The sequence below is a fragment of the Phascolarctos cinereus genome, unplaced genomic scaffold (genome assembly GCF_003287225.1).
Source record: "Phascolarctos cinereus isolate Bilbo 61053 unplaced genomic scaffold, phaCin_HiC Scaffold_4;HRSCAF=312, whole genome shotgun sequence".
Classification (NCBI taxonomy): Eukaryota; Metazoa; Chordata; class Mammalia; order Diprotodontia; family Phascolarctidae; genus Phascolarctos; species Phascolarctos cinereus.
In genome coordinates this window covers 321,190,236-321,215,874 of record NW_027555847.1, presented here as the reverse complement: position 1 = coordinate 321,215,874, position 25,639 = coordinate 321,190,236, and the positions used below count along the sequence as shown (strand labels likewise).

At 39.0% G+C, this 25,639-nt stretch overlaps 1 protein-coding gene across 2 annotated transcripts in view; it reads left to right on the top strand.

The window, feature by feature from the left end:
- The window catches only part of ARSB (arylsulfatase B), a 217,641-nt gene that overhangs the window by 88,228 nt on the left and 103,774 nt on the right, over positions 1–25,639 (top strand). For both annotated transcript variants that reach the window (XM_020998420.2, XM_020998421.2), the window contains exon 5: positions 19,675–19,918. In XM_020998420.2, coding sequence (XP_020854079.1) covers positions 19,675–19,918 — 244 coding nt within the window. The remainder of the gene's footprint in view (positions 1–19,674; positions 19,919–25,639) is intronic.

Here is a 25,639-nt window from a genome sequence, read left to right as displayed (position 1 = left end):
GGTGGCCCTCTGAGTTAAAATAAGGGGATGAATGTGAGAGACGTTGTAGGCACACAGTAAGATTTGGCACCTGCAAGGGCTCGAGGAAGAGTGAGAGGCTGAGAAAGACTCTAGGTTCATGAATCAAGATTACTAACAAGAAGGAGGGTGGTGTCCTTGACAAAAGTAGGGAAGTTAGAAAGAGGGATATGTTGTGGGGAAAAGATGAGTTCTGTTTCAGTCATATTGATTTGAAGATGCCTCTGGGACCTTTGGTTTTAAATGTGCAGTGCGTAATTGGTGATATAGGTATGGAGCTCAGGACATGGTAGAGGGCTGGATCTGGACATCTGGGTGGGAGTCACTTGCATGATTCATCTCTTCTCACTGTCTGAACAAGAGAGGGCACAGAGATATGAATTTACTACACCAGCCTCTTCAGGTAAAGAGCAATTTTACCTTTAAGGAAGCAAGTACCACTGTTAATCCAAGTCACTTGGAAGTGAGTTAATCCCCTCTCTCTAGACTGAGATTTTATCAGTTTTGCATTCTCTGCTTTCTAAAGAATGAATAACTCACTTGGTTAAATAAATAAAATTTTTAAAAAAATAACCACTGAGTAGATCTAGTTCACTTGGACAAGAAGAGAGGATCTCTAGAGAAGTCCAATGCCTAACACATTGTCTCTTCCTACACAGTTTTCTTTGGTGCCAATTTTTTTTTTTGAGGCAGCCATCCAAAACTGCATAGACTAATCTAGAAATAGAGATGATGCTATGGCTTTGAAAGGGAAGGAAACTGTCCCTTCCAACTTTTTTCCCCTTTGAAAATATGAGATCATAGGATAATAGCTTTAGAGCTGGAAGGGGCCTGAGAGTTTATCTAGTCCAGAGGTTCTCAAAGTCTGGTCCAAGATCCTTTCTGGGTAACTATGAATTCGAGACTGTTTTCATAATAATACTAAAGTGTTTTAATTTTGAATTCAACAAATATTAATAGATATAACTCACATAAATAAAAGACTCTGGGGTCTTCAACAATTTTTATGAGTTTAAAAGAGCTTAAAAAAACCAACAAGTTTGAGAACTGCTGATCTATTCAGTCTCCACTTTTTTATAGATGATGAAATTGAACCTCGACGAGGTTAAGGGCTTTGTCCAAAGGCACACAGGTGACACACCACCATTTAAACCTAGGACCTCTGACTCCAGGTTCAGTACTCTATCCCTTGCACTGGAATGTATATAAAGCACTTTACAAGCTTCAAAGTATTGTGAATATCAAGTATTGTTGTTTTATAACATTGACTTCTTAAGTAAACTCTTTTTTGCTTTCAGAAGGCTGGCCTGATCTCTGTTTAGTGTGCTGGTAATTTTAACAATTAAATGTTTTGTAGAAATCACCCAATCCAAAGTTTATTGTGCATACGAGGTAGCTAGGTGGCACAATGGTTACAGCACTGGGTCTGGAGTCCAGAAGACCTGAGTTCAAATCTAGCTTCAGACACTTACTAGCTGTGTGACCCTGGATAAGTCGTTAAACCTCTGTTTGCCTCAGTTTCCTTACTGGAAAATGGAGATAATAATACCATCTACCAAGATCTGAGTTCAAATCCAATTTCAGACACTTACTAGCTTTGTGACCCTGGGCAAGTCACTTAACTTCTGTTTCACTTAATTTCTTCAACTATAAAATGGGCATAATAATAGCACCTGTCTCAAAGGATTGTTGTGAAATGAAATATTTGTAAAATAAGATGATATTTGTAAAGCACATAGCATAGTGCCTGACATATAGTAGGTACTATATAAATGCCTGTTCCTTTCCCCTTTTATCTATGGCACACTTCTCGCATGAGAAAAGTTGGTACTTCCGTACAATGCAAGAAATTAAATGAAAAGTAGTAGGTCGTAGAGGTGGAAAGGATCTCGGGAATTCAGTCTATCCAACCTGCCTGGGAAACCTAAGAGATTTGGGATGCCCTACTTGCCTGAGGTCATAGAGCTAATTAAGATGGGGCTAGAACCTGGTATGATGCCTGATCCTTCCACCACCCTGCTACTAGGACAGGGGTTCTTAACCTTTTTTATGTCATGGACCTTTTCTCAGAATAATGTTTTTAAATGTATAAAGTACATAGTATTACAAAGGAAATAAATTGTACCAAAATGCAGTTATCAAACTATTAAAAGAAAATAAAAACAAGTCTGTATGCCCCAAGTTAAAATCTCCAGCTCTAGGTCTCAACATTGATTTAGTTCAGATGGGTTAGTTTGGGGTTCTCGAGTGTCTTTATAAAGGGTCTGCCTTCTTTGATGGGGTGAGTGCTCTCCTTCAGCTCCCTGAAACCTTCACATGTGGCACTTTTACCTCCAGAGCCACACCAGGAAATTCAGGGTCTGGCCAAATTCCACAAAGCCTTACAAACCTAAGCACTCTCTTTGCAGAATAGGAGAAAATGATGTCAAAAACAGATGTTCTTTCGCCTCTGTGCTTTTGCCTGAATCACAAGTGAGTAGAGAGCCAGCATGTATGCATTCTCATTTTAAAAACAGGGGGAGGGGAACAGAAAAGTCCCAGTTCAGGTTATGTAGAAATCAGAGTGCTGTTTCCCATTCACCCCTCCTCCTGCATGGTTATTGGACTGGAGCACAGCTGTAGCCTCCTAGGATACTGATGACCATGACACTCCAGTCATTAACTCAGAACTCATTCTAATCCCTTGTTTTCATTGTTGCTGTCCCAGGCTGGGTTGGGAGCTCAGACTCTGGCCAATTTTCATTGGCTGCGGGGATTGTTATTGGAGTGGCTGACAGCTGTCTGCCAGGCTGTCTGAAACGGCCTTCCTGTGCTCTCTGCCTGTTAGGCCTTCACAGTGCTATTGTTCACATTGAGCCTTTTTCTTAAAATCTTTCCCAGCTGTATCCTGATATGGTAAACCATTTAAATTAGCTCCAGATTGTTCTGTTTATTTTGTGTTAGATAAGCGATAGAATTCAGTCACAGCAGCAATCCACCTCTAGCAAAGCAAGGGGGGGAAGGGCCAGAGGGGGAAGGGGTCCTGGGTTGAGAGACACAAGGATTTTTACAGCAGAAAACTGTTCCCAGACTAAACCATGAAAAGCACCCATGTGCACTGATTAGATCACTCATCCCTGCCATGTGCATGTGACCCCCGATGGTTTGGCAAAGCTGCATCCTTGGAAGTGAACACCCTTTAGTCCAAAAGAAGGGGAAAAAACTCTACTAAAAGCAAAAAAGAAAAGAAAAGAAACCCACCTAACACCCTACAACAATTGAGTGCAGTAGAAATCTGAGCTTTGGAATCAGAAGACCTGGGGTCAAAACCCACTGCTTATGCTGACTGCTTGTGTGACTTTGAACAATCCACTTAAACTCTGAGACTCAGTTTCTTTACTTGTAAAATGAAGGGGTTGGGCTGGATGGCTTCTGAGGTTTCTTCCAGCTTTGGTGCTGTGATCTTGGGAACACCATACCAAAGCAATGCTTCTTTAATAGGAAGTAAACAACATGCCTGTTATGTTGGCCTCTTGATCCCTGGATCTTCTTGAGGCAATACAGTATAGTAGAATAATAGTTTGTTGTTATTCAGTTGTTTTGGTTGTGTCCGACTTCATGACCCCATTTGGGGTTTTCCTGGCAAAGATACTGGAGCGGTTTGCCATTTTCTTCTCCAGCTCATTTTACAGATGAGGAAACTGAGGCAAACAGAGTTAAGTGACTTGCCCAGAGTCACACAACTAGTAAGTGTTTGAGGTCAAATTTGAACTCAAAATGAGTCTTCCTAACTCCAGGCCCCGGTATTCAATTCACTGTGGTGCCACCCAGGTGCCCAGCATAATAGTAACAGCTAGCATTTATAAAGTAAGGTATTTTATATTTACAACAGTCCTGGGAGGCAAATGCTTTTATTGCCACTGTTTTACAAAGGAGGAAACTGAGGCAAAAAAGAGGTTCTCAGTCTAGTCTTACCACTAGTAAGCGTCTAAGATCACATTTGAACTCATATCCTCCTGACTCTAGGTCTCATGCTCTATCCACTGTTCCACCTAGCTGCCTCAATGAAAAAAAAAAAATACTGACCTTGGAATCAGGTACATGTGTGGGTGAGTCAGCAAGTCATATAGGTTCTGTGAACCTCAGTTTCTTTATCTGTTAAATGGAGCTCAAAATTTTCACCTCTTTTACAGAATTTTGGGGAAGACCAAATGAGATTGCATATGTGAAGGTGTTTTAAACAGTATGTTCTGAACACAGACTGTAAATTTCTTGAGAGAGAGGCCTGAATTTTATGTATAGTGCTTTGCACACAGTAAGTGATCAATAAATATTTATTGAATGAATAACCAAAAGGATAAAAATTGTATATCCTAATGCAAACATGAGGTATTATTCTTGTATGCTCTCACAGTTATAATAGAAGTTATAGAATCATAGATTTAGAACTGGAAAATGTTTTTGAGGTCGTTGTTAGTTATCTGTTTTCCATATTTAAAAATTAGAGTGATCTACTTTTTTTTTTCTTAAGTAGATTATTCTGTAGCTTCAAAGAGAAGTAGGAACTGGTGAGGTTGCCTAATCACGTTGTCATCTACTATATGCAAGTCTATTTTTGACCCTGGAAGCTATTAGTGCCCTGCCCCCACACTATGACTTTATATCTGCTCTGTATATATTTTATATTTATTTTTATGTATACATGTTATATTTCCAATAGAATGTAAGCTCCTTGAGGGCAGGAAGTGTTTCATTTTTATCTTTGTTTCCCCTGTCCCTAGAACTGTGCTTGGTGCATAGTATGGCTCATCTCAAATGTTTATTTGGTTGATTGATCGAGCTCAGCCCCCTCATTTTACAGATAAAGAAACTGAGGCCCAGAAAGGTTAAATGACCTGAATCCTTTCATTATGCCTCAACTTTGGAATTTACAGTAGCAGATGAACCCCAAATCAGGCAGAAGTTGTTTGCAGTTTCTGTATGTGTTAAAGCATTTAAAAAAACATTTTAAAAAAATTTACTGTGATTTAAAAGTTGATATCCAGGCAGCTTGAGTCACCAGTACAGGTATTTTCCATGCAGCTGGAAGCATAAATTCAGAATAGACTTGGAACCTTTGATGCTTATGCATACCATCTGTGAAACTGTTAGCATCGAGGCTTCCTTTGTTATCTTCCAATAATGACGGTAAAACCTAAGTTCATTGTAGGCCCCAGTTAAATTTCAAAGATCATAGGAACTATTGGAGAACAATGATTCTGCTTTTGTGAGCATAGGAATAATCCCAAGTATGATATTAAAAATAAACTTCCGAATGCCTTTGCTTAATGCAAACATACAAGCCAAGCCAGCAGGCAGCTGAGTTACAACAATTATTAAGATTTGAGGCTGTTGAAATTCAAATCTCCCCAGGGTAGATCCGGTGACTCCCTCTGCTCTAACTGTGCCCTCTAGTCCTCTCTTGAAGACGACTTATTGCAAGCTATTTGTCTTACAATGAAATATTTAGCTGGGGCTGGGAGTTGGGCAGCATCAGCTTGACGAGTTAAGGGTTTATAGAGGTCAAATGCTCTTAGGAAATGGCATTTTTCTTTAAATGAAAAGCTCAGCTCTTAATGAAAATATGTAAAACCAACTCCAAGATATTGTAAATATAAAAACAAATCTGTTTATGTTGTTTCTCCATCTGGCTTGGAATGCCATCCTCCCTATCTAAACCTTACCCATCCTTCAAGGCCCAGCTAAGGGTCCATTTCTTGCTTGAAGGATTCTTTGACTGCTTTAATTTTCATTGATTTCTCATGCTTCTTATGGGTGGCACCATATGCATAGAGCACCCAGCCTAAAGTCAGGAAGATTCATCTTTTTTAGTTCAAATCTAGCCTCAGACGCTTGCTAGCTGTGTGACCCTGGGCAAGCCACTTAACTCTGTTTGCCTCAGTTTCCTCACCTGTAAAATGAGCTGGAGAAGGAAATGGCAAACCACTCCAGTATCTTTGCCAAGAAAACCCCAAATGGGGTCACGAAGAGTCAGACAGGACTGAAATGACTCAACAACAACAATTTCTCACCGTGCTGGGTATATAGGACATACTTAATAAATGTTTGCTCATTCCTTGTCCTCATTGATTGCTCGGACTTTATGTCCCTCCACAAAGTGAGGGTACTTTTTTATTCCACACCAGGATTAACTCAGATGTGTAAAAAAAAAAATCAGTGCCAGAAACTTGAGCCTCTGATGTCTGCTGCTTGTAAAAATCACACATGCATGTCTCATATTGGATTAGATGCATCTGATAGAGTTAACAACTGCCAGAGGTGTGGAAAAGATTCATGTTTTCACTTAGCTAGTTTGAAGTCATTTTCTACTTGATTCCCCATTTAAGCTTCCCTCCAAAAATTGAATAAGAGACAATAGAATTATTATTTTTGTTAAGTTTAAAAGAAGTTTAAAAAATTCTCCTAACAAGTTTGTGCTTGTTTCAGGTGCCAGACAGATGTGTATTAGACCAGTTTATCACAAGGATCCCAGATGAAAAATTGAGTATGGAAATAGATAGGAGAACAGGACACATCTTGACCTGAAGAAAAGCTACTCACTCTTTTTAATGAAACCTAGTGATTTTCTTTGAAAAGGGGGAAGAGGAGAACAATGGGTATAGTTTGTCCTAGAAACTCTGAATTTTTACAAAAGAGAAAACAGGATAACATATTCAGAATGCTTTGTCTAGAGAAATCACATCTGTTGTACTTAGATTCACCCCCTTAATGCTTTGAAATGTAGATTAAACTGGTAAGATTCTATAACCTTCATGGAGTAGATGGTGCAAGTTCTTATAATGCCAGGCTGAGGTCCCCAGGGCTTCACACCCTTCTTTCTTGCTCACCTCATCCAGAACCACCATCTCCTACCCCCCACTGTAGAGTTTAGCCCACAAATAACTGGGCAAATGCCTGATTTCCTTCTGGGCTAGCCTACCATTTCAATTCAATTCTCTAAGACCTAAAGATCTTGCAGAGCACAATCATACAATGCCTTCTGACTTGAGCTACCCTGCCAGTGTAGTTATATTAAACCCATACTTTTCACATGCATTATGCAAAGTCATTTTTAATGCCAGGAGAAAATATGGAGCTAGTTGTTTTAACAAGTCATCCTTTTAGTCCAGTTTATCTATAAAGATGATAAATGTATAGGATGGTGTTGGGGAGCAGTATGGAGGGGGAAAGAAGTGAGTATTAGTTTTGGTATGGCAGTGAAGACAGGGCCAGTGGTTATAAAACATTTTAGTAGGTCTTACTGATGTTAACTATACAATAACTCCCCACTTATTTGGATGTTATTTAACTAGTAACCTCAGAGATCTAGAACCCTGCCAAGAACTAGGTACTTTGAGTACCAAAACGGCTGTTACAAAATCTGCTCATAATCACTAAAATGTACATACTTTACGACTCAAATCCTGCCTCAGATACTTAGCCCTGTGACCCTGGGCAAGTCACTAAAGCTCTCTCGAGCTCATTTTCCTCATCTATAAGATGGAAATGATAATTGTACCTACTTCTCAGGGTTGTTGTGAGGATTAAATGACATAACATGTAAAATGTTTTGCAAACTCTAAAGCAGTATATAAATGCTAGCTATTGTTCATTGAAAAGGCATAACAATTATATATAAATACATATAGGTACAGAAATCTGGGATCATTTATTGTAGGACAAAATAACTTTACATAGTCTAAGGTTAGCTCTGTATTAGAGGAGAGTTAGGGCCATAACCATACTCAGGCATTTAGGGGCATTGCCGCGTTTGGGGAGACCAAGGTCCCAGCTGAAAGTCTCTCCTTTGCCCCAAGTCATAAGAAGTAGACCCTAAGCAGTAATCTAATCAGAATACTTACTATTATCCTGTGTCCACTTTACATCTGGGGATGTGCTGGATCTAGCTTCAACTAGAGGGAGAGCTGGTTGTTAAATTTTCAGTGTGAGCCTTAACAACCTAAAAATCAGGAAATAGTACAAATCAGAGCTTGATTTATTGTTTTGTTGATTAGTTAGGCTTAAGAAGGTGATGGAGAAAATGCTAATAATTGAGATTAAATTTAAAAGTATGTCATGTACCCATTCCCGTTAAATTTGGTAATTTACTAGCACACCCCACACCCCCGCTTACACCTCACATATAATCTTACCACGACTTCACACTCACACGCATACCTACTCTGACCCCTATTCACAAAGGATGCTCTTGACTATATCAGACATGAATGGCTACAACCGATAGATAATACCGGGAACCATAGGAATTGTAGCACGGGTAGGTGTTCTCAGTTTGATGGCGGAAGGAAGGGGAAAAAGAGAATTCTTCACATATCGTTGGCCATTGGACAAATGTAATCTGCAAAACTGAACTAAACATTTCTCTTAAACCATTTGAAAGTATTCATTCAGTATTTGGATTAAATGATAATTTCTTTTAACAGACAACATGATACTTGGATAAATGAGACAAGTTGTTTAATTATTAGAGTTACTGCCATTAGCTATCTATGTTTTCCACTGTTCTTCAAAGAGATTTGTGCCAATAAAAATTTGTGACTTTTGTATGTTTGTCCCACCATTAAACATAGACACTGCCCTAGTGAGAACATTTAGCATCTGGCAAAGCTTCAGAGGGAAACTCTGAGGAAATTGAATTGCCTGTGCTGTTTTGTTTATTGATTCCTCCATGTAACCCTACAAAATCTCCCTGCCTCCTTCCCAAGCAATAAAATATTTCTAGTGCAAGTAAAATATTTCTACTAAGGATAAATCTAAAACATTTAACATGCATTCTCAATGAATGAATGAAAAAAGCATTTATTAAACACTAGTTGCTATGTACCAAGCAGTATATTAAAGTGCTGGGGATACGAATAGAAAAGGAAAACAGTCACTGCTTTCAAGGAGCTTTCTCTCTAAGTGGGAGAAACAGAATATGTAGGAAAGTTGGGGCGGTCCTAAGAATGCCACAGTAGGGCAGATGGCAAGGCGCAAGAGTCTTCAGGGTGCATCAGAGTGTCTGCCATACAGGGATCCTAGAGAAGACCAGCCCACCATCACTGAGAAGCACTTAGCATAGTGCTTGGCACATAGCAGGCTCTTAATAAATGTTGGTTGATTGATTGATGGATGGATTGAAAAGGAGGGGATCATTGGGCCTAAGGGATATGGAATGAGAATTCTGGATTTCCTCTGGCAGGGGTGAGGGTAAGTGTTCACAGTCTGGCCAAGAGGTGAGAAGGGAAAGGGAGAATTGGCAGGAAGGTTAAGAGTTTGGGGAGGGCTTCACATTTCATGACAGCTATGGCTATTGCTCACCAGGAGCTCTTGTGGTGGGTAAAAAATGAAATGACTGAGGGATTAGGATAGTGAATGGTTAATTTTGGGAAGAACCACACTGACTTTAACTTGTGACTCAGTTCTGGAGCTAGTTCAGTTCCCTTTCTATTCAATTATGGGTTTAGTCTAGTCCAACTTTTATCTTCTGAGAAAACTTTGTTCAATTGTGGGAATTGGGAGAAAACCTTATTGCATTGTTTGAACCTAGCCCTGCATGGCTAGGTTCCCTACCTACTGCTTAGAGACCCTTAACTAAGGACCTGGGTTATGCTGACCAGAAACCTAGTCAGAGCCTAAGATAAGCGCCTCAAGGAGTTTTCTCACGATTATACATCTAAAGCACATATGTCTTATCTGAAAACTGACCCCCATACTGATCAGTTATTGTTTCAGTGTTCTTTGATTGTTTACAGACACTTGAGGGGAATGGGACACCTCTATTTCTGATTTCGGGGAATCATACCTGTTCACTCTTTCCCTCCCAACTTGGAAAGTTCCTAATCTATCCTCCAATTAGAAATCAGATTACCTAATGTTGTTATTACAGGGTAGCTAGGTGGCGCAGTGGAAAGAGCACTGGGGTTGTTTCAAGCAGACTCTTCTTTCTGAGTTCAAATCGACCTTCAGACACTTATTAGCTGTGTGACCCTGGGCAAATCACTTCATCATGTTTATCTCAGTTTCCTCATCTGTAAAATGAACTGGAGAAGGAAATGGCAGACCACTCCAGTATCTTTGCCAAGAAAACCCCAAGTGGGGTCAGAGAGTTGGACATGACTGAAACTCAACAACCATCATGTTGTATTGTTTCCTTTTAATTAATTGGTTTTACTTGATTAATTGTTTTTAATATATAAAAGTCTTTCACTCCCTGTATTTGAGGTACAGGCCTAAGCTGAGGGGATCTGGGCCATTTCTTGGGCAGTTACTTAATGAATTATTATATTTAATAAATTATTTAATTTACTTACAATTACTTACTAAATTATTAAATAATTACATTGTTTAATGAATTGATATGCTCAGATGATCAAAACTTTGATAATCTTTAACCTGCCACACCTTATAGACTCTGCTGGGATTCAGTGAATAGCCATTATTGTAGGATATCTTACTTCAGTAGGGAATATGAGCTTTCCTTGAAAGGGACCCCTATTTTAAAATGGTGCACCAAAATCCTTATCTTGGATTCTGTGTAAACATTTTTCTTTTCCATTTCCCTCAGTGCTTTTATCATACAAGTGTTACTTTTGAATAATATTTCCACTCCTCTGCTGGTGTTATTTTCAACTACCTTTTGAACTTCCTTATCTGGTCATTCTTTCCCTTTGCCTAGAGAGGATAGAGCACAGGGCTCGAGTCAAGAAGAACTGAGTTGAAATCCTGCCTCAGACACTTATTAGCTGTTTGATTTCAGACTATGTAACTTGCCTTAGTTTCCCTTTTGTAAAATGGGGATAATAATAACATTGGACTCTTAGGGTTTATGCAAAGATCTAATGAGATAATGTACATAAAGCACTTTGCAGATCTTAAGGTGATGTATAAATGTTAGCTGTGATTGTGCTCTGTATTGGCAGTGTTGAAGGATAGACACAGCTGGATAAAATAAAAAGCTTTCTGGGTCTCTGAGGGGATTTCAATTGGAAGAAAAGGAAAATCTTGGGTAGACAAATGGGAAGACTTTCCTCTGTGGAAAGTATTTGTAGTTTGTTAGAAAAGCAGCTTCATCAGCAAAAACAGCAAACTCCTTGCCTCAGCCAGATTTATGAGGAGAATAGTGGACAGATTTTGCTTAAGAATATGGGTGAAACAAAAACAGGCTATTTGGGGTGCTAAGTCTTTAGGCCAGGGGATGGTAGCTTATGGAAAACCAAAACAACAGCATCACATCGTCAGAGGCTCTTTCATGATAGCAGCTTCTGTCCAGTCAGCCGACATTTAGTAAGTGCCTACTGTGTGCTAGGCACCATGCTAGACATTGAAAAGACCCAGACAAAAATATAACAGTCTCCAGCCTCTTCATGTTGCTGTCACAGCTGCCATCCAACAGTCTCTAAACATGCCATCCTCTGTAGCCTGAACCCTTGTTCACAAGCATAGTGACACAGAGGCTAGCATGATCACTGTTGTCTCCCAGATTCCTGCTCTGTGCTGAATTTGTGAAGCCAAATGTTTTCAGTCTGTCAAGGAAAATGGTCTTTCAAGCCTTTTTCATCCCTAATAAATGTTCAAGTAGATATGAAATGAATCCCATTGGCATCTGACCATTATACGCAGTAAAGTTGGCCTTGTTAAAGTTGGAGAATCTTTTGCTGTAACTATTTACAATCCTTTCTTATCTTCTTGTCGTCTTAGTTTTGCTCTTTTCCTTGTATCCATCTTTCTTTATCTCAGACTCTGGTGGTAACATCAGTTACGTGGGATCTGGCTGCCAGTTTCATTACATCAGCCCTCCCGCTTTCTCCCATCTCAGCAGGAACTCTTTGCTGCTGCCTTCAATCAGTTTGTGAAGTTGGATTAGTGTCCCACTGTGGACCAGAGGGTCAAAGCATTGATCTGACCTGCTTGTTATGACTTATTCTGGCATGGCCAGGCAGGAATTTGCATGCTGCTGAAATAGAGGGCTGCAGAAACATCTTCCTGGGTCATCCTTGAATAAATATTCTTTTTTTGTGATGTTTAACTTGGATCAGAGGTCAAGGCTCTTGCACCTCTTCCATTGTTAACTGATGTACTTTACTTAAAGTCATGGAAACTTAGTGGAACCATTCAAAATAATAATAATGAGGGAAACTCACAATTATGTGTGTATATATGATTAAAAAGTATACATAAATTATCTGGCTGGGAGGAGAAGAGGGCACCCATAGGTTCTCATTATTAGGGTTATTTTTTTTCCTAAAGCAAGTAGCTCTTTTAAAAAAAAATATGGACTAAAACAAGCATTTCCATAATGTAGTACAATAAAAAAGATGATTATATATGAAACTGCAAATCTACTATGCATAACCTACTATTCCTTTAAAAAAATACAACAAAATTGTCATATAAATTTTTTTTCTTCCCTCCCCACATAGCAAACAGCTGTGCTAGGCTATGTCTACGCTAGTTAATCTAATTTCAAGTTTCACGAGTAACTGGGTTAGAGCATTTCTGCTTTGCATTTGTATTTTGTTTTTGAGCCTATGAATTTTGTTTTATGTCAAGTGGTCTTTTGGGGTCAATGGAACATAGCTGAGTGAGTGCTCCGAGAATAGCCACCTTCCACACCGGGACCAAATTCTGTCCTTAGGTGCCTATAGGCAATTCTCTTATACATCACAGGGACTTCCATGGGAGCTACGGTTCTGGTGCTTGTGACTTTGGCTTGCCTTACTCCTTGTCAGGGTCCCAGGGCCCACCCTCACATTATCCCAGAGACCATAGAGTATTTGAACACAGAATATAGTCCTTAAAGGCAAGACCAAAGAATATCATTGACAGTACCAAGCACAAATATGAAGCAAGAGAAATCTGTTTCCAGTACATTATTCCACCCCTCCACCTATCCATTCATGCATTCGATAATCAAACTATCAGTCAATCAGTAAGCATTTATGAAGTGCCTACCACATTCCACACACTGTGATACATACTGGGAATACCAGTATGTATATTCTAATGGAGGAATATAATAAGTATATGTACTAATAGAGACATAATAAACACAAAGAAATACTAAGTAGATAATACAAGATAGTTCAAGAAGGAAGGCACTAGTATTTTAAGGAAGGGATTGGTAAAAGCTTCAAAGGACAGAAGTTCTTTTGTTACAAAAAAATTAATCTGTCCTTCCACTCCACTCCCCCACCAACCTACTGAGCACATTTAACAAACCTGAAAACAAATCTTTTAATAACTGTCTACATAGTCTAGTGAAAGAAATTCCCATATTAGCCATATCTGAAAATGTATATCTTTTTGTGCACTTTAGCTCATTACCTCCCTCTCAGGAGGTGGGTGGCATGTTTCGTATTTATTCTTTTGGACTCGTGTCTTATCACTGCATTAATTAGAATTCTAAAATATTTCATGTTGTTTTTCTCTATAATGTTGTCATTGTATAAATTCTTCTGGTACTCATTTTGTTCCAGTTCATAAATGTCTGCCCAGTTTCCTCTAAAGTTGTCTATTTTATAATTTCTTATGGCGCAATAATATTACTTTAAGTATATGTGTATGTCACCATTTGCTTGGCCATTCCCTAATACGAGGACACATTTTTAGTTTCTGATTTTTGGCTACCATGAAAAGAGTTACTAAAAATATTTTTGAATAAGCATATGGATCTTTTTCTTCTTTCTTTGATATCATTGGGGTATAGGCCTAGTAATAGTATGACAGGGTCATAGTTGTCCATGTCCATGTCCAGGTCCACAGCCTTAGTATATCACCTCTCCATCAGGATTTGGGTAGTATACTTAACCATCAACTCTCTGGAATTATGGTTAAGAGTTGTGTAGATCAGAGTACTTATGTCTTGCAAAGCTGTTTGTCTTCTCAATGTTATTGTTATTGTAGGAACAACTTCCGCAGTGATTAGGAAAGTCAATTCAGGAATCTTGTGTTTCTTTTCTTGATGCCATATGCCATCCAGTAGGAGGGCTCTCTGCATGAGTCTTGGGTGGAGGATGGCAGAAGGTTTGATCTGAAGACTCAGGATAGTTCCACTTCCCAGCTAGATTCCTTTGTGGGTGAACCCAGTTATCGTCATCTCATCTTGGTTTTTGCTGGTTGGGAACAAGAAAAGTAATAACTGACATGTCTTTTTAACTTCATGAGATCATTGATCAATTGGTGTTTGAGACATGGAATTTTGGAGAGGAAATTTTAATTAATAATAAATAATAACCTCCATTCAGGTGTTCTTCTGATGCTTTACTCTAGCATGGAAGTGACCGTGGATTCTTATTTTTTCTCCTTTAAAAAAATATTTTGTTTTCGCATCACTCTCATTTCCTTTTATTCTTTGTTCATTGCAATTACCAAGAATTTATTTTCTCTCCTTACCTCCTCTTACCCTACTAGAAAAGACAAAAGAAAACCCATGTAACAAAAATGCATAGTCGAACAAAACAAATTCCAACATTGGCCATGTCCAAAATTGTAGGTCTCATTTTGAAATATCTTCACCAGATTAAGATCAAAAGGCCAAGAAACAATGTAGGTCTCATTCTACACCTTGAGGTCATTGCTCCCTGCCAGGAGGTGGAAAGTTGGCTTCATTATAGGCCCACTGGAATTGTGTTTGGTCATCACATTGATCAGAGTTAAGTCTTCCAAAGTAGTTTGTCATTATAATGTCTAAGTTGTTCTAGTTCTGCCCACTTTACTCTGCAGCATTTCATACAAGTTTTCTCAAGTTTTTCTGAAAATACCCCTTCCATCCTGTCTTACAATAAAATAATATTCTATTACATTTATATACTATAGTTGGTTAAGCTATCCCCTAATTGTTGTGCACTGTCAGTCCTTTATTGTCATCTTCATTTCCAAATATGTCCTTCCGTCCTCTTCCAAACTCTTTAACAAGTGACCTTGGGTTCTGAAAGGCAATGCCATTAGACTACAGCTCTCACAGATAGAAGTTATTCTTGTTGTTGTGGGAAAGCCTTTGTGTGTTATGTCTGTAACCTAAGACTAAGTTCAGAGAGGCTTATCACTAGAGTATTGGCCATAGGTTGATGAATTCTTTTGGCTGCAGCAACTCATTAATCTGTGTACTAAGGAGGGCCTCGGTAGAAGGAGTACTTAAATGAAATCATGGATCCTTGAAGTATTGATGTAATGAATAATGAATTATGTACATTTTGCATTCTCTAACCATTCCTTTGTTTTGACATTACATATAGAAATGCCAAACTTTTTATAACTAGGTTTTTCTTTGGTCAAAACATTGTTAAAAGGCTCCATTCTCTGGATTTCCTTTGCCAGGAAAGTCATCTCATTTTGACTTGCAGCTTTCCCTTAACAATTTCATTTGGAAATGAAACAGGGAAAAATACCTCTTAAAAATGAAACTTTGACCACCAAAGCAAAAATAACTTCTGTTAAGTAGGAAATTAGAAAAAGGGAAAAGGGGGAGAGAAAGCATTGTTTGAAATGGGATTAATTTTCTATATCAGTGTAACCAGTTTTTGCCCTAGGTTGATTAAAGTAGTCAAGTGAGAAATTCCACTTTCCTCCTTGGGATTTAGAGCTGAAAGGACTTTAGGGATCACTAGTCAAACTCCCTCATCTTATAGATGAGAAAACTGAGGCTCAGGGGAATTGAGTAACTTCATAGGATCATAAGATCATAGATTTAGGGCTGTAAGAAATCTCAGAGGCCACCTAGCCCAACTCATTCTCATGAGGAGACTAAGACCCAGAAAAAAAAAATTGAGTGACTTGGTCAGGTTCCCACAATTAGTAAGTTGAAGAACTAGGATTCAAGCCCAGGTCTTCTGACTTAAAATCCAAAACTCTTTCTCTCGTACTACACTATTCTGACGTCTGAGTGGAATACCATAATAGAAGCAACTGATTGGCAAGTGTTTCTTCTGGGTTCCATTCATGTAGCAACCACTGTGTATAATGATTCAGTGTTATTTTCATTGTTATTTGAGAGAAGATAGTTAAGATGAGTTGTAGATGAGCTATTTAATCTCTTTCCTTTCAATCAACCAATCGACAAGCACTTATTGAACCTACTGTGTTACAGGAAAGGTGCTAGGGACTGGGGTTGATAAGAGAGACAAAAGTGAAATTGTCCCTGCCCTCAAGGAGCTTACATTCTACTAGAAGGATGCAATATTCACATAAGTGAACACAGAACATATATATACAAACGAAAGACAGAGTGATTGAGGGGGACACAAAAAGTTGGAGGAATGAGGAAAACGAGCTGAACCTCGAAAGAACCTAAGTATTGTAGAAGGCTGAAGAGAGGAGAGAGAGTATTCTGGGTATGGCAGGCAACCTGTACAAAGGCATGGAGATGAGAGAGGGAAGGTCATATAGAGTGAGCAACAAATAGACTACATTGACTGGAGCATAGAATGTGTGAGGGGAAATAATGTAAAATTCAGCTGGAGCCATATTGTGATGAGCTTTTAAATGCCGGCGGGGTTTGTACTCTGCCCAAGAGTCAACAGGGAACTTCTTGAGGAAGGGAGTGACATGAATAGTGCTATATTTTAAGAGTATCAGTGTAGTAGCTGTGTGGAGGAAGGATTGGAGGAGGGAGAGACTAATAAGAATTAATTAGTAAATTAATTAATTGGCTATTTAAGTCATCCAGGTAAGAATTTATGAAGGGTGGCTTTGTGAGGAGAGAAAAGGAGATGGATGTGAGAGATGTCAAGGAGGTGGAACTGACCGATCTTGGCAGCTCATGAGCTTCAATGACCCTTCAACCGATCTTCCTTTTGCAAAAAACCCACCCACTTAAACGAAATCCACTGAAACTTTTGAGCTCTCTGCCAAAGAAAACAAGATTCAGGGATTGAGAGAAGGAAAGGAAATGGGGTAATGTGTGCCTGACACCTCGTTTTTTTCTCCTCTGAATTAAAAGCATTTTTACTTGACATGTGCTTTCTAGCAATGTATTCAATTTACCTAATTTCCATTATTACAAAATGTTCTGGAAGTCCCAGTGGAGTTCATTGTAAGGGAATGTTACCTATATTTTGCACCATATGTAGCCAAAGTTAGTTTTCTATGTTTATATATTTTCAGTGTTTCTGTACATTCATATTACTTTTGTCTTTTCTGGATTGTAAATTCAAATAAGGAGAAGAAATTGTGTCTTTTACTCCATTCCATCTAACACAGGGGTTTGCCCTGAATGTCCTAAAGATAGCTTAATTGTCAGAGTTGGTTTTTAAACAGTTTTCTCTGAGAATCTGGGAAAATTTTTAATTTCCTTGGGAAAGTAGAGGCACATAGTCTGTTGGCACAGAACTTACTCTATGTCTGTGAGGCTTACTTTGACCATTTCATGGGCTCATAAGTGGTGGTCTGTTTAACCAATCAATGAATCACCCAATCCCACTTAAAATTATGAAGTAGAAGTGAACAAGGCCTAGACATCCTTACTTTCATCAATCATCAAACAAGAGCATTAGACTTGGTTTGAGAAGCCCTTGAAAACTGTTAGATGAAATGGAGTGATGCTGCAAAAGGGGTTTATTGTTATTGGCTAATAAGACCTGTTCTTGCCATGTAGGTCTTCTATAAAATACCAGACCAGGTTTTTTTTTTTTGGGGGGGGGTTATTTAATATTTTATTTTCCCCCAATTACAAGCAAAAACGATTTTCAATATTCATTTTAAAAATTGAGTTCCAAATTCTCTCCCTCCCTCTCCAACCCCTCCCACATTGAGAAGGCAAGCTATTTGATATAGGTTATGCATGTGTAGTCATGTAAAATCTATTTCCATATTAGTCACGTTACAAAAAAAACCCCAAGAAAATAAAGTTTAAAAAGTATGCTTTGATCTGTATCCAGACGACATCAGTTCTTTCTCTAGGCATGCATAACATTTTTCATCATGAGTCTTTCGGAACTGTCTTGATTCATTGTATTGCTGAGAAGAGCTAAGTCATTCACAATTGATGATCTTACACTATTGCTGTTACTGTGTGCAATGTTCTGATTCTGCTCATTTCTCTTTGCATCAGTTCATGTAAGTATCTCCAGGTTTTTCTGAGAGCATCTAGCTCATCATTTCTTATGTCACAATAGTATTCCATTCACTCTGACTGGTTGGGTCCCAAGAGGGAAGCAGCTAAATTTCCCTGTGAGTTCTAAGGCTGGCTCTAAGGAATTGGAGGTGCTAGGTTTTTTTCCCCTAATACTATAATTTACAAGCCCAACTGGTGGGCTTCCTCCTATGATAATCAGTTGGTATCAATTAGTCAATCAGACTTAATTTAGTTTTATATTGGGTTATTTAGTCATGTGGTATAGTAAGAACAGTTGGTACAAAATAATCCCCTCAAAAGTCTGTGATTTGCTCTCTCACCAGCACATACAGGCTCTAGAAGAAAATGGACTCAAGCTTAGAGAGCACACAGGACAAAGGGGTAACTCTTAGCTCCCAGCTGCTGAAAGTCCTTTTTCCTTTCATGGAGTACTCATGAAATTTCCCTTGGGCATGGTATAGATTGGGCTCTTTGTAGAACAAGAGTTCTTTTGTGTCATGGACCCCTTTGGCAGTTGGGTTAAGCCTATGGACCCCATCTCAGAATATTTCAAATGCACAAAATAAAATATGTTTACATTACAAAAAAAAAGATTACAAAGAACATTTAGGAAAATAAATAGCACGAATCCCCAACACTATCCAAGACAAGCCCAGCTTGTCAATCTGCCTTGAGCATGGTATTTTTTTTTTCCTGTTTAATGTCTGTTGTTGTTCACTCATTGCAGTCATGTCTAACTCTTCATGACCCTATTTTGGGTTTTCTTGGCAAAGATACAGAAATGGTTTGCCATTTTCTTCTCCACTTCATTTTACAGAGAAGGAAACTGAGGCAAACAGGGTGAAGTGACTGGCTTAGGGTCTCCCAACAAGTAATTGTCTGAGGCTGGATTTGAACTTGAGTCTTCCTGACTCCAGGCCTGGCACTCTATCCACTTCATCACCTAGCTGCCTATAGATTAATATAGCCCATTGAAGAAATCCTTAGTTTACACACTTAATCATCTCAGATTACTGTGAGAGTTCTGGAACATCCATTTAGTTTTGAATTTTGCAGTAAATCAGCAAAAACCAGACAGCCTGATTTAATTGATATGTTGGTTAATTTTGCTGAATTACTTTTTTCCCCTCTTTTTTTTTATTCTTTGTTAAAAGGGATAGCTTCCTGGTTAGGACGTACAGAGGCATCTATTCAGAAATACAGATGATATAAAAACAAATACATCAACAGAAATTAGGAAGACAACAAATATAGCCAAGAGTAAACCAGACAATCTTCTCAGCTCTCTTATTGGGAGCCATAGTTCCCTAAACAGTGACTTGGACTTAGTCTTTTCATCTATACATCACCCTTCAACATCCATAGCCTACGGGTTTTAGGCTATACAAAAGTCTATTAATAATTCTGACACAAAATCCACTACTTTGAGACATCGATTCATCTTGAGGATTTGCTATTACTGAATTACCTTCTTACAATGGCCTCAAATCACTGGAGAATTGAAGATGTCATCACCTCTGTGTATGCTAACGTGGCCTTTATATACATATCTAATTTTGTTCCAGACAATGGCGGACAGACTTTGGCCGGGGGCAACAACTGGCCACTCAGAGGAAGAAAATGGTCACTGTGGGAAGGCGGAATTCGAGGAGTGGGCTTCGTAGCCAGCCCCTTACTGAGACAGAAGGGAGTGCAAAACTGGGAACTCATGCACATTTCTGACTGGCTGCCTACTCTAGTCAACCTCGCTGGCGGACATGCAAACAGCACGAAACCACTAGATGGCTTTGATGTGTGGAAGACTATCAGGTAACATTAAATTACACAAGTATTCCCTATGTAATAGTCAGTTCTCTAAGAACAGTTTAGCTCAAGTAAGATGAGACTCACATACATAAATAATAACAGCTGACATTTTAGATAGCACTTTGAGGTTTGCGGAGTGGAGGACATACATGATCTCCTGGCCAGACTCACTTTCTTTCCTGTTCTGACTGGGTTACTATACTGGTCATCAGGGATCCCTTATAGAGCACTCCAAAGTGCCATCTGAACCAGATGAAAATGCAATTGGGAAATATTTAGCAAGATAAATAAAATGATAAAGCTTAGATAGTATCACATTTTAAAACTATAGCCATACCTAGGGCTGGGGGAGGGAGAAGAAAAAAAAAGAAAATAATTTACATGATAACTTTGTTGTGTATTTGGAGGGAATAGCAAGTTGTACATCACAGATTTGTAGTTTTATGTGCAATAATCTTTTTTATTGTACTGTGTTATGGAAATACTTCTTTTGTTCCATAAATTAAAAATAATTTTTTTAAATTAAAAATTTAGTTTCAGCTGAAAAAAATGTGTGCTCCCCAGGGATCTTTACTTATGGATTAGTGGCCCCCATTTCTATTTGAGTGTGTTACCACTGATGTAGATAATAACAGTTTTCCTGGATATTAGCAAAATGTTGGACAAAAATAATCATACCCTTTTTGTGGAAAAGGAGAAACGTGGGTAAGATGATGGCTCAGTTAGATGGGTCTGGAGCTAATTGGCTAATTGGAGCTAATTGATACCCAAAGTAGTCATTAATATTTCAGTGTCAAGTTGGAAGCAAGCATCACTCTGATGTGAAGATCAGGGATATGCATTGCAATTAGTCCTCCCCTACCTTTCCACCAAATCCAACTTTCCAAGTCTTGTTTAGGGATTCTTAATCTGCCATAAGAATTGATTGCCTGGTGGGTTCCACTTAGATTCCTCATGTTTCAGGGTGGGAGCTGCCTAGACTGAAGCTCCCTTTCCTAAACACCACTTCCTGCTCCCTCATGCCTGTGCTTGTCAGCCCCATCCCTCCTGTTCCCCTATCCAGCCCTATTCTAGCCTGCCTTAATGCCTGGTCAGATCCCTGTTCTGTGGTTAACAAACTAGCCTTCATATTAGACATGTACCCTATCCCTGGAAATTACTTTGTACATATTTTTCCTTTAATTTTCTTTGCATATGTTGTTTTCCCCAAATTGAATGTAAACTTCTTCAGGACAGGAACTGTTTTGTACCACCCCCTTCCACCCCTGCCCACTGCCTAGCATAGTGCCTTGCATGTAGTAGGTGGTTAATAAATATTTATTGACTTGAATTTTTGTGGGTAAAATTGTGACTGATTATCAATAAGCATTTATTAAGTGCCTGGATAATAGTATTTTTACTACTTGATTCACAATGCATCACCTAGCTGCCCAGGTTGGCTATAGGGGATGATATCTAGCTTCAGCCACTGATGAAGACTTGTTACTAAATTAAAGAGGAGTTACAATTCTTATCAGTAGAAAGGGCATCTGTACCTATGAAACCACAGGTCCATGAAATAAGAACAATTCATATTTGTATAATGCTTTAGATTTTACAGAGCATTTTACTTTTATTATTTTGGTTGATCTTGTCTTAACACACTTAGAAAGGTTTGAAATACAAAGTCCCATATGGGGAGAGGCAGCGATCTCCTTTATCTGCCATTTATTTTGCCCGGTGAAAAATGCTGTTCAGTAGAGGACTCTAGTCACGGCCCCGGTGTTAGGAAGAAGGAGGGTACCCTGCCATGAGGACACATGGTTTCTGATTCAGCCCTCACTTTCTACATTCCCTAAGTCAAAAGCTTGGGCTGTAAGTGTGGCTGCAGCTGCTGAATATTTAGTCATTTCTCTGGACGACTGCTCATGCTTCGAAGGGAAGAACTGACATAACTGACAGGCCGAGCACACCTGGAAAAATGCCAAACAAGATGGGAGCAGTTAGAGAGAAAGTAAAGCAAGCAATCTTGTTGAAGCTGTGTGTCGATACATTCACACAGTGGAGGGGTGGTCAGGGTAGATGGATACGGGCAGTTTGATGGGGTCCCGGATGGAGTTTAGCATCCAACAAGGATGAAGCAGAGTGGACTTACATAGGTTTTGTATCTAAATCAAACTGAACCAGAAATTGGGGTCAGGGAGCTTGGACCTAGCATGTAGATCAAGGTTCAGGAAGAGGCTATGATATTCCTTGCATATCCTCACAACAACCCTATGAGATAGATAGTACAAATATTATTATTTCCATTTTATACATGAGGGAAACAGATGATGTTCATCAAGATTAATGCCTTGTCTAAATTTACAGAGCCAGAAGCCAGGACATGGAAACCTATATCACTCATACCAACCCACACCAGCATAGACCCGATAGGATTTTATTTTCTTCATCAAGTCTGTTTTGGAATCTATAGTGGAAAATGATCTATTAATGTCTATTTAAACTCTTTGAATTTTTTCAAATAACTTTTTTTTTGATTATCAAGCATTTTTTTCTGTCTCTTACTATATAATCACAGAAATTTTTTGAAAAATATTTTCCCCAAAAAAAATATAGCCAGTGACATTTCTGTGAAACTAAATGTAATGTCCCCTCCCATGGTGTGTCATCACTGGACAAATGGCCAGGCATAAGTGACACAAGAAGGATGGAACTTAATGAACATTTATTTATTTATGGAAAGTGTTTCCCTGCCCCACCCCTCAACTATTTGGAAAATGAAAGTCAAAAAATTGGAAAAAAAAAAATTTTAAACTGATAGGGCTGTGATCTCAGTGTCTAAAACTGTAGACTTTTAGAAAATATTTTTAGCACATCAGAATCAAATGCAAGTCACTGATCAGTGACTCCTGGATTTTTTCCCCTCTTGAATCTATAAACTGTGAAGTTTGGAGCAAATTAAGACTAGACTAAGAAATATTATCCTGGAGAAAAAAAAACCCTTTCCTTCATAGGCAGTATGATATGGTAGAAAGAATACTGGCTTTGAAGTCAGGAGACGTAGTTCATGTCTTGTTTCTACTACTTACTCTTGGTGTGACCTTAGACAAGTCACTTAACCTCTCCTGTCTACATTTCCTTATTTGTATAATGAGAGGATTGGACTAGATGGCCTTTACGGTACCCTTTCACTCTAAATCTGTGGTCTTATTTTTCCAGGCTAGGTCTGGGTAGATAGGTTTGCCTTTAGGAGGTCCTGAATGGAAAACCACGATTAGGCCTTTTGTTAACAGCCGTTTGTGGCAGAATGTCTTTGTCTGTGGCTTGCATTGAATACAGACTTGTGGGGTAGTGGTTTAGTACTTTGTTTTCTTTTTTTGTCTTGGCTTACAATTGGCTTTCTTTTTAAAGTATTAGCAATGGAGGGGGGAGAACATTGTAAGAAAACACTGTTATCTATGAATATTTAATTATCTCTCTGGATACCCATCAGTAAAGGAATGATGGGGCAGCTAGGTGGCACAGTGGATAGAGCTCTGGCCTTGCAGTCAGGAGGACCTGAGTTCAAATCCAGTCTCAGAAACTTGATACTTACTAGCTTTGTGACCCTGGGCAAGTCACTTAACCCTGATTGCCTCACCAAAAAAAAGAGGAATGGCTAAATAAGTTGTAATATCAGAGTGTGATGGAATACTATCATGCTGTTAGGAAGTGAGGAAGGAGGAGGTGGAGGCAAGATGGTGGAGTACAGGCAGTGACCTAGCTGGACTCTCCCAACATTCCCCTCTAAACAACTTTACAATTAACTTCTCAAATCAGCTTTTATAGGGGCAGAGCCAATAAAAGGTCAGAGACAGTTTTCCAGTCCAAGACAACTTAGGAGGTCAACAGAAGAGGTGTGTGACACTGGGATGGGTGCCTGCCCAGAGCACATGCTGTGCAGCACCAGCCGCGGGCCTTTGCGTCTGCTGCGGTGGTGGCAGCGTTGGCAGCAGCTTATGGAGCTCTCAGCCCAGAGGCAGTAAGAGGGTTAGACAAGAAGACTGGTCAGAAGGAGATTACAAGGGACCCTTTGCTAGCACCAGGGGCAGCTGATGCTGATTAGCAACTCCCTTGCTCATAAGCAGTTCTGGGTCACAGTTTCAAGACAAAAAGGAGCACTGGTGCTTGTGGATACAAGAGATCAGGGGACCCAGTCACAGTTCCAGGGCCAAGAGGAGTGATAGTACTGACAAGGGAGCATGGGTCCTTCATGGGTAAAGACAAAAGCACAGACCAGTAGAGCAGTTACAACATCTCTCCCTGCATTATACCATCAGAGAAGCACCAAAAATTTGCAGACCCCCAGCTGTGAAAAAAGGAGCACAAAAAAGCCTAAAAGATGTGGCAGTGCCTCTCCATCCCGAGGGAAGCAGAGATCAGCTGTAAGATAAAAGTTCAGAGTTAAGAAATAGGCTAGAAAAAAAATGAGCAAACAACAAGAAGAGAATTTGACCATAAAAAGTTACAATGATGGCAGGGAAGATCAAAATATAAACTCAGAAGAAGACAACAGTGTGAAAACAGCTACAAACAAAGCCTCACAGAAAAATGCTAATTGTACCCAAGCCAAACAAGAATTCCTGGAAGAGTTAAAGAAGGAGATAAAAATGGGAGAGGAAAAAATGGGAAAAGAAATGTGAGTGATGCAAGAAAATTATGAAAAAAGAGTTAACAGCTTGGTAAAAGAGACATCTTAAAAAAAACAATTGGCCCAATTTCTGAAAAGAAACACAAAAATTCGTTGAAGAAAAGAACTCCTTAAAAGGCAGAATTGACCAAATGGAAAAGGAGGTACAAAAGCTCACTGAGGAAAATAATTCCGTAAAAATTAGAATTGGGTAAGTGGAAGCTAATGACTCCATGAGACATCAAAAAAATTTAAAAAGTCAAAAGAATGAAAAATAGAAGAAAATGTAAAAATTGACATTCAAACACAAGATTTTTAAGTATAAAAAAGAAACATGACAGGGAAGTCATAAGGATTCAATAAGAATAAACTGTTTACATTCCTATATGAGAAAATAATACATGTAACTCCTAAAAAGGTTATTATTATTAGGGAAGCTAGAAAGAGTCTGTATAGGCAGAGGGTATGGGTGTAAGTCATATGGATATGGGTGATGATCTAAAAAAAATAAATGATGGGGTAAGAAAGAGGGATGCATTGTGAATGGTAGTGGGACAAGCTCACCCATAAAATGGAAACAGATAGCAGAATGCATTAGAAGCCAGAATCCAACAATATGTTGAAAAAGAAAGACACACAAATATTTAAAATACAGGGCTGAAGCAGAATCTATTATGCTTTGGCTAAAGTAAAAAAGGAAGGGGTAGCATTCATGATCTCAGACAAAGCGAAAATGAAAACTGAACTAATTAAGAGATAATCAGGGAAGCCATATTTTGCTAAAAGGTACTATAGACAATGAAGTAATATCAAAAATTTTTGCAGCAAGTTTCTCAGATAAAGGCTTCATTTCTCAAATATAAAGGAAACTGAGTCAAATTTGGAAAAATAAGAGCCAGCGGCAGCCAGGTGGTGCAGTGGGTAGAGCTCTGGCCTTGGAGTCGGGAGGACCTAAGTTCAAATCCGACCTCAGACACTTGACACTTACTAGCTGTGTGACCCTGGGCAAGTCACTTAACCCCAGTTGCCTCACCAAAAAGGAAGGAAGGAAGGAAGGAAGGAAGGGAGGGAGG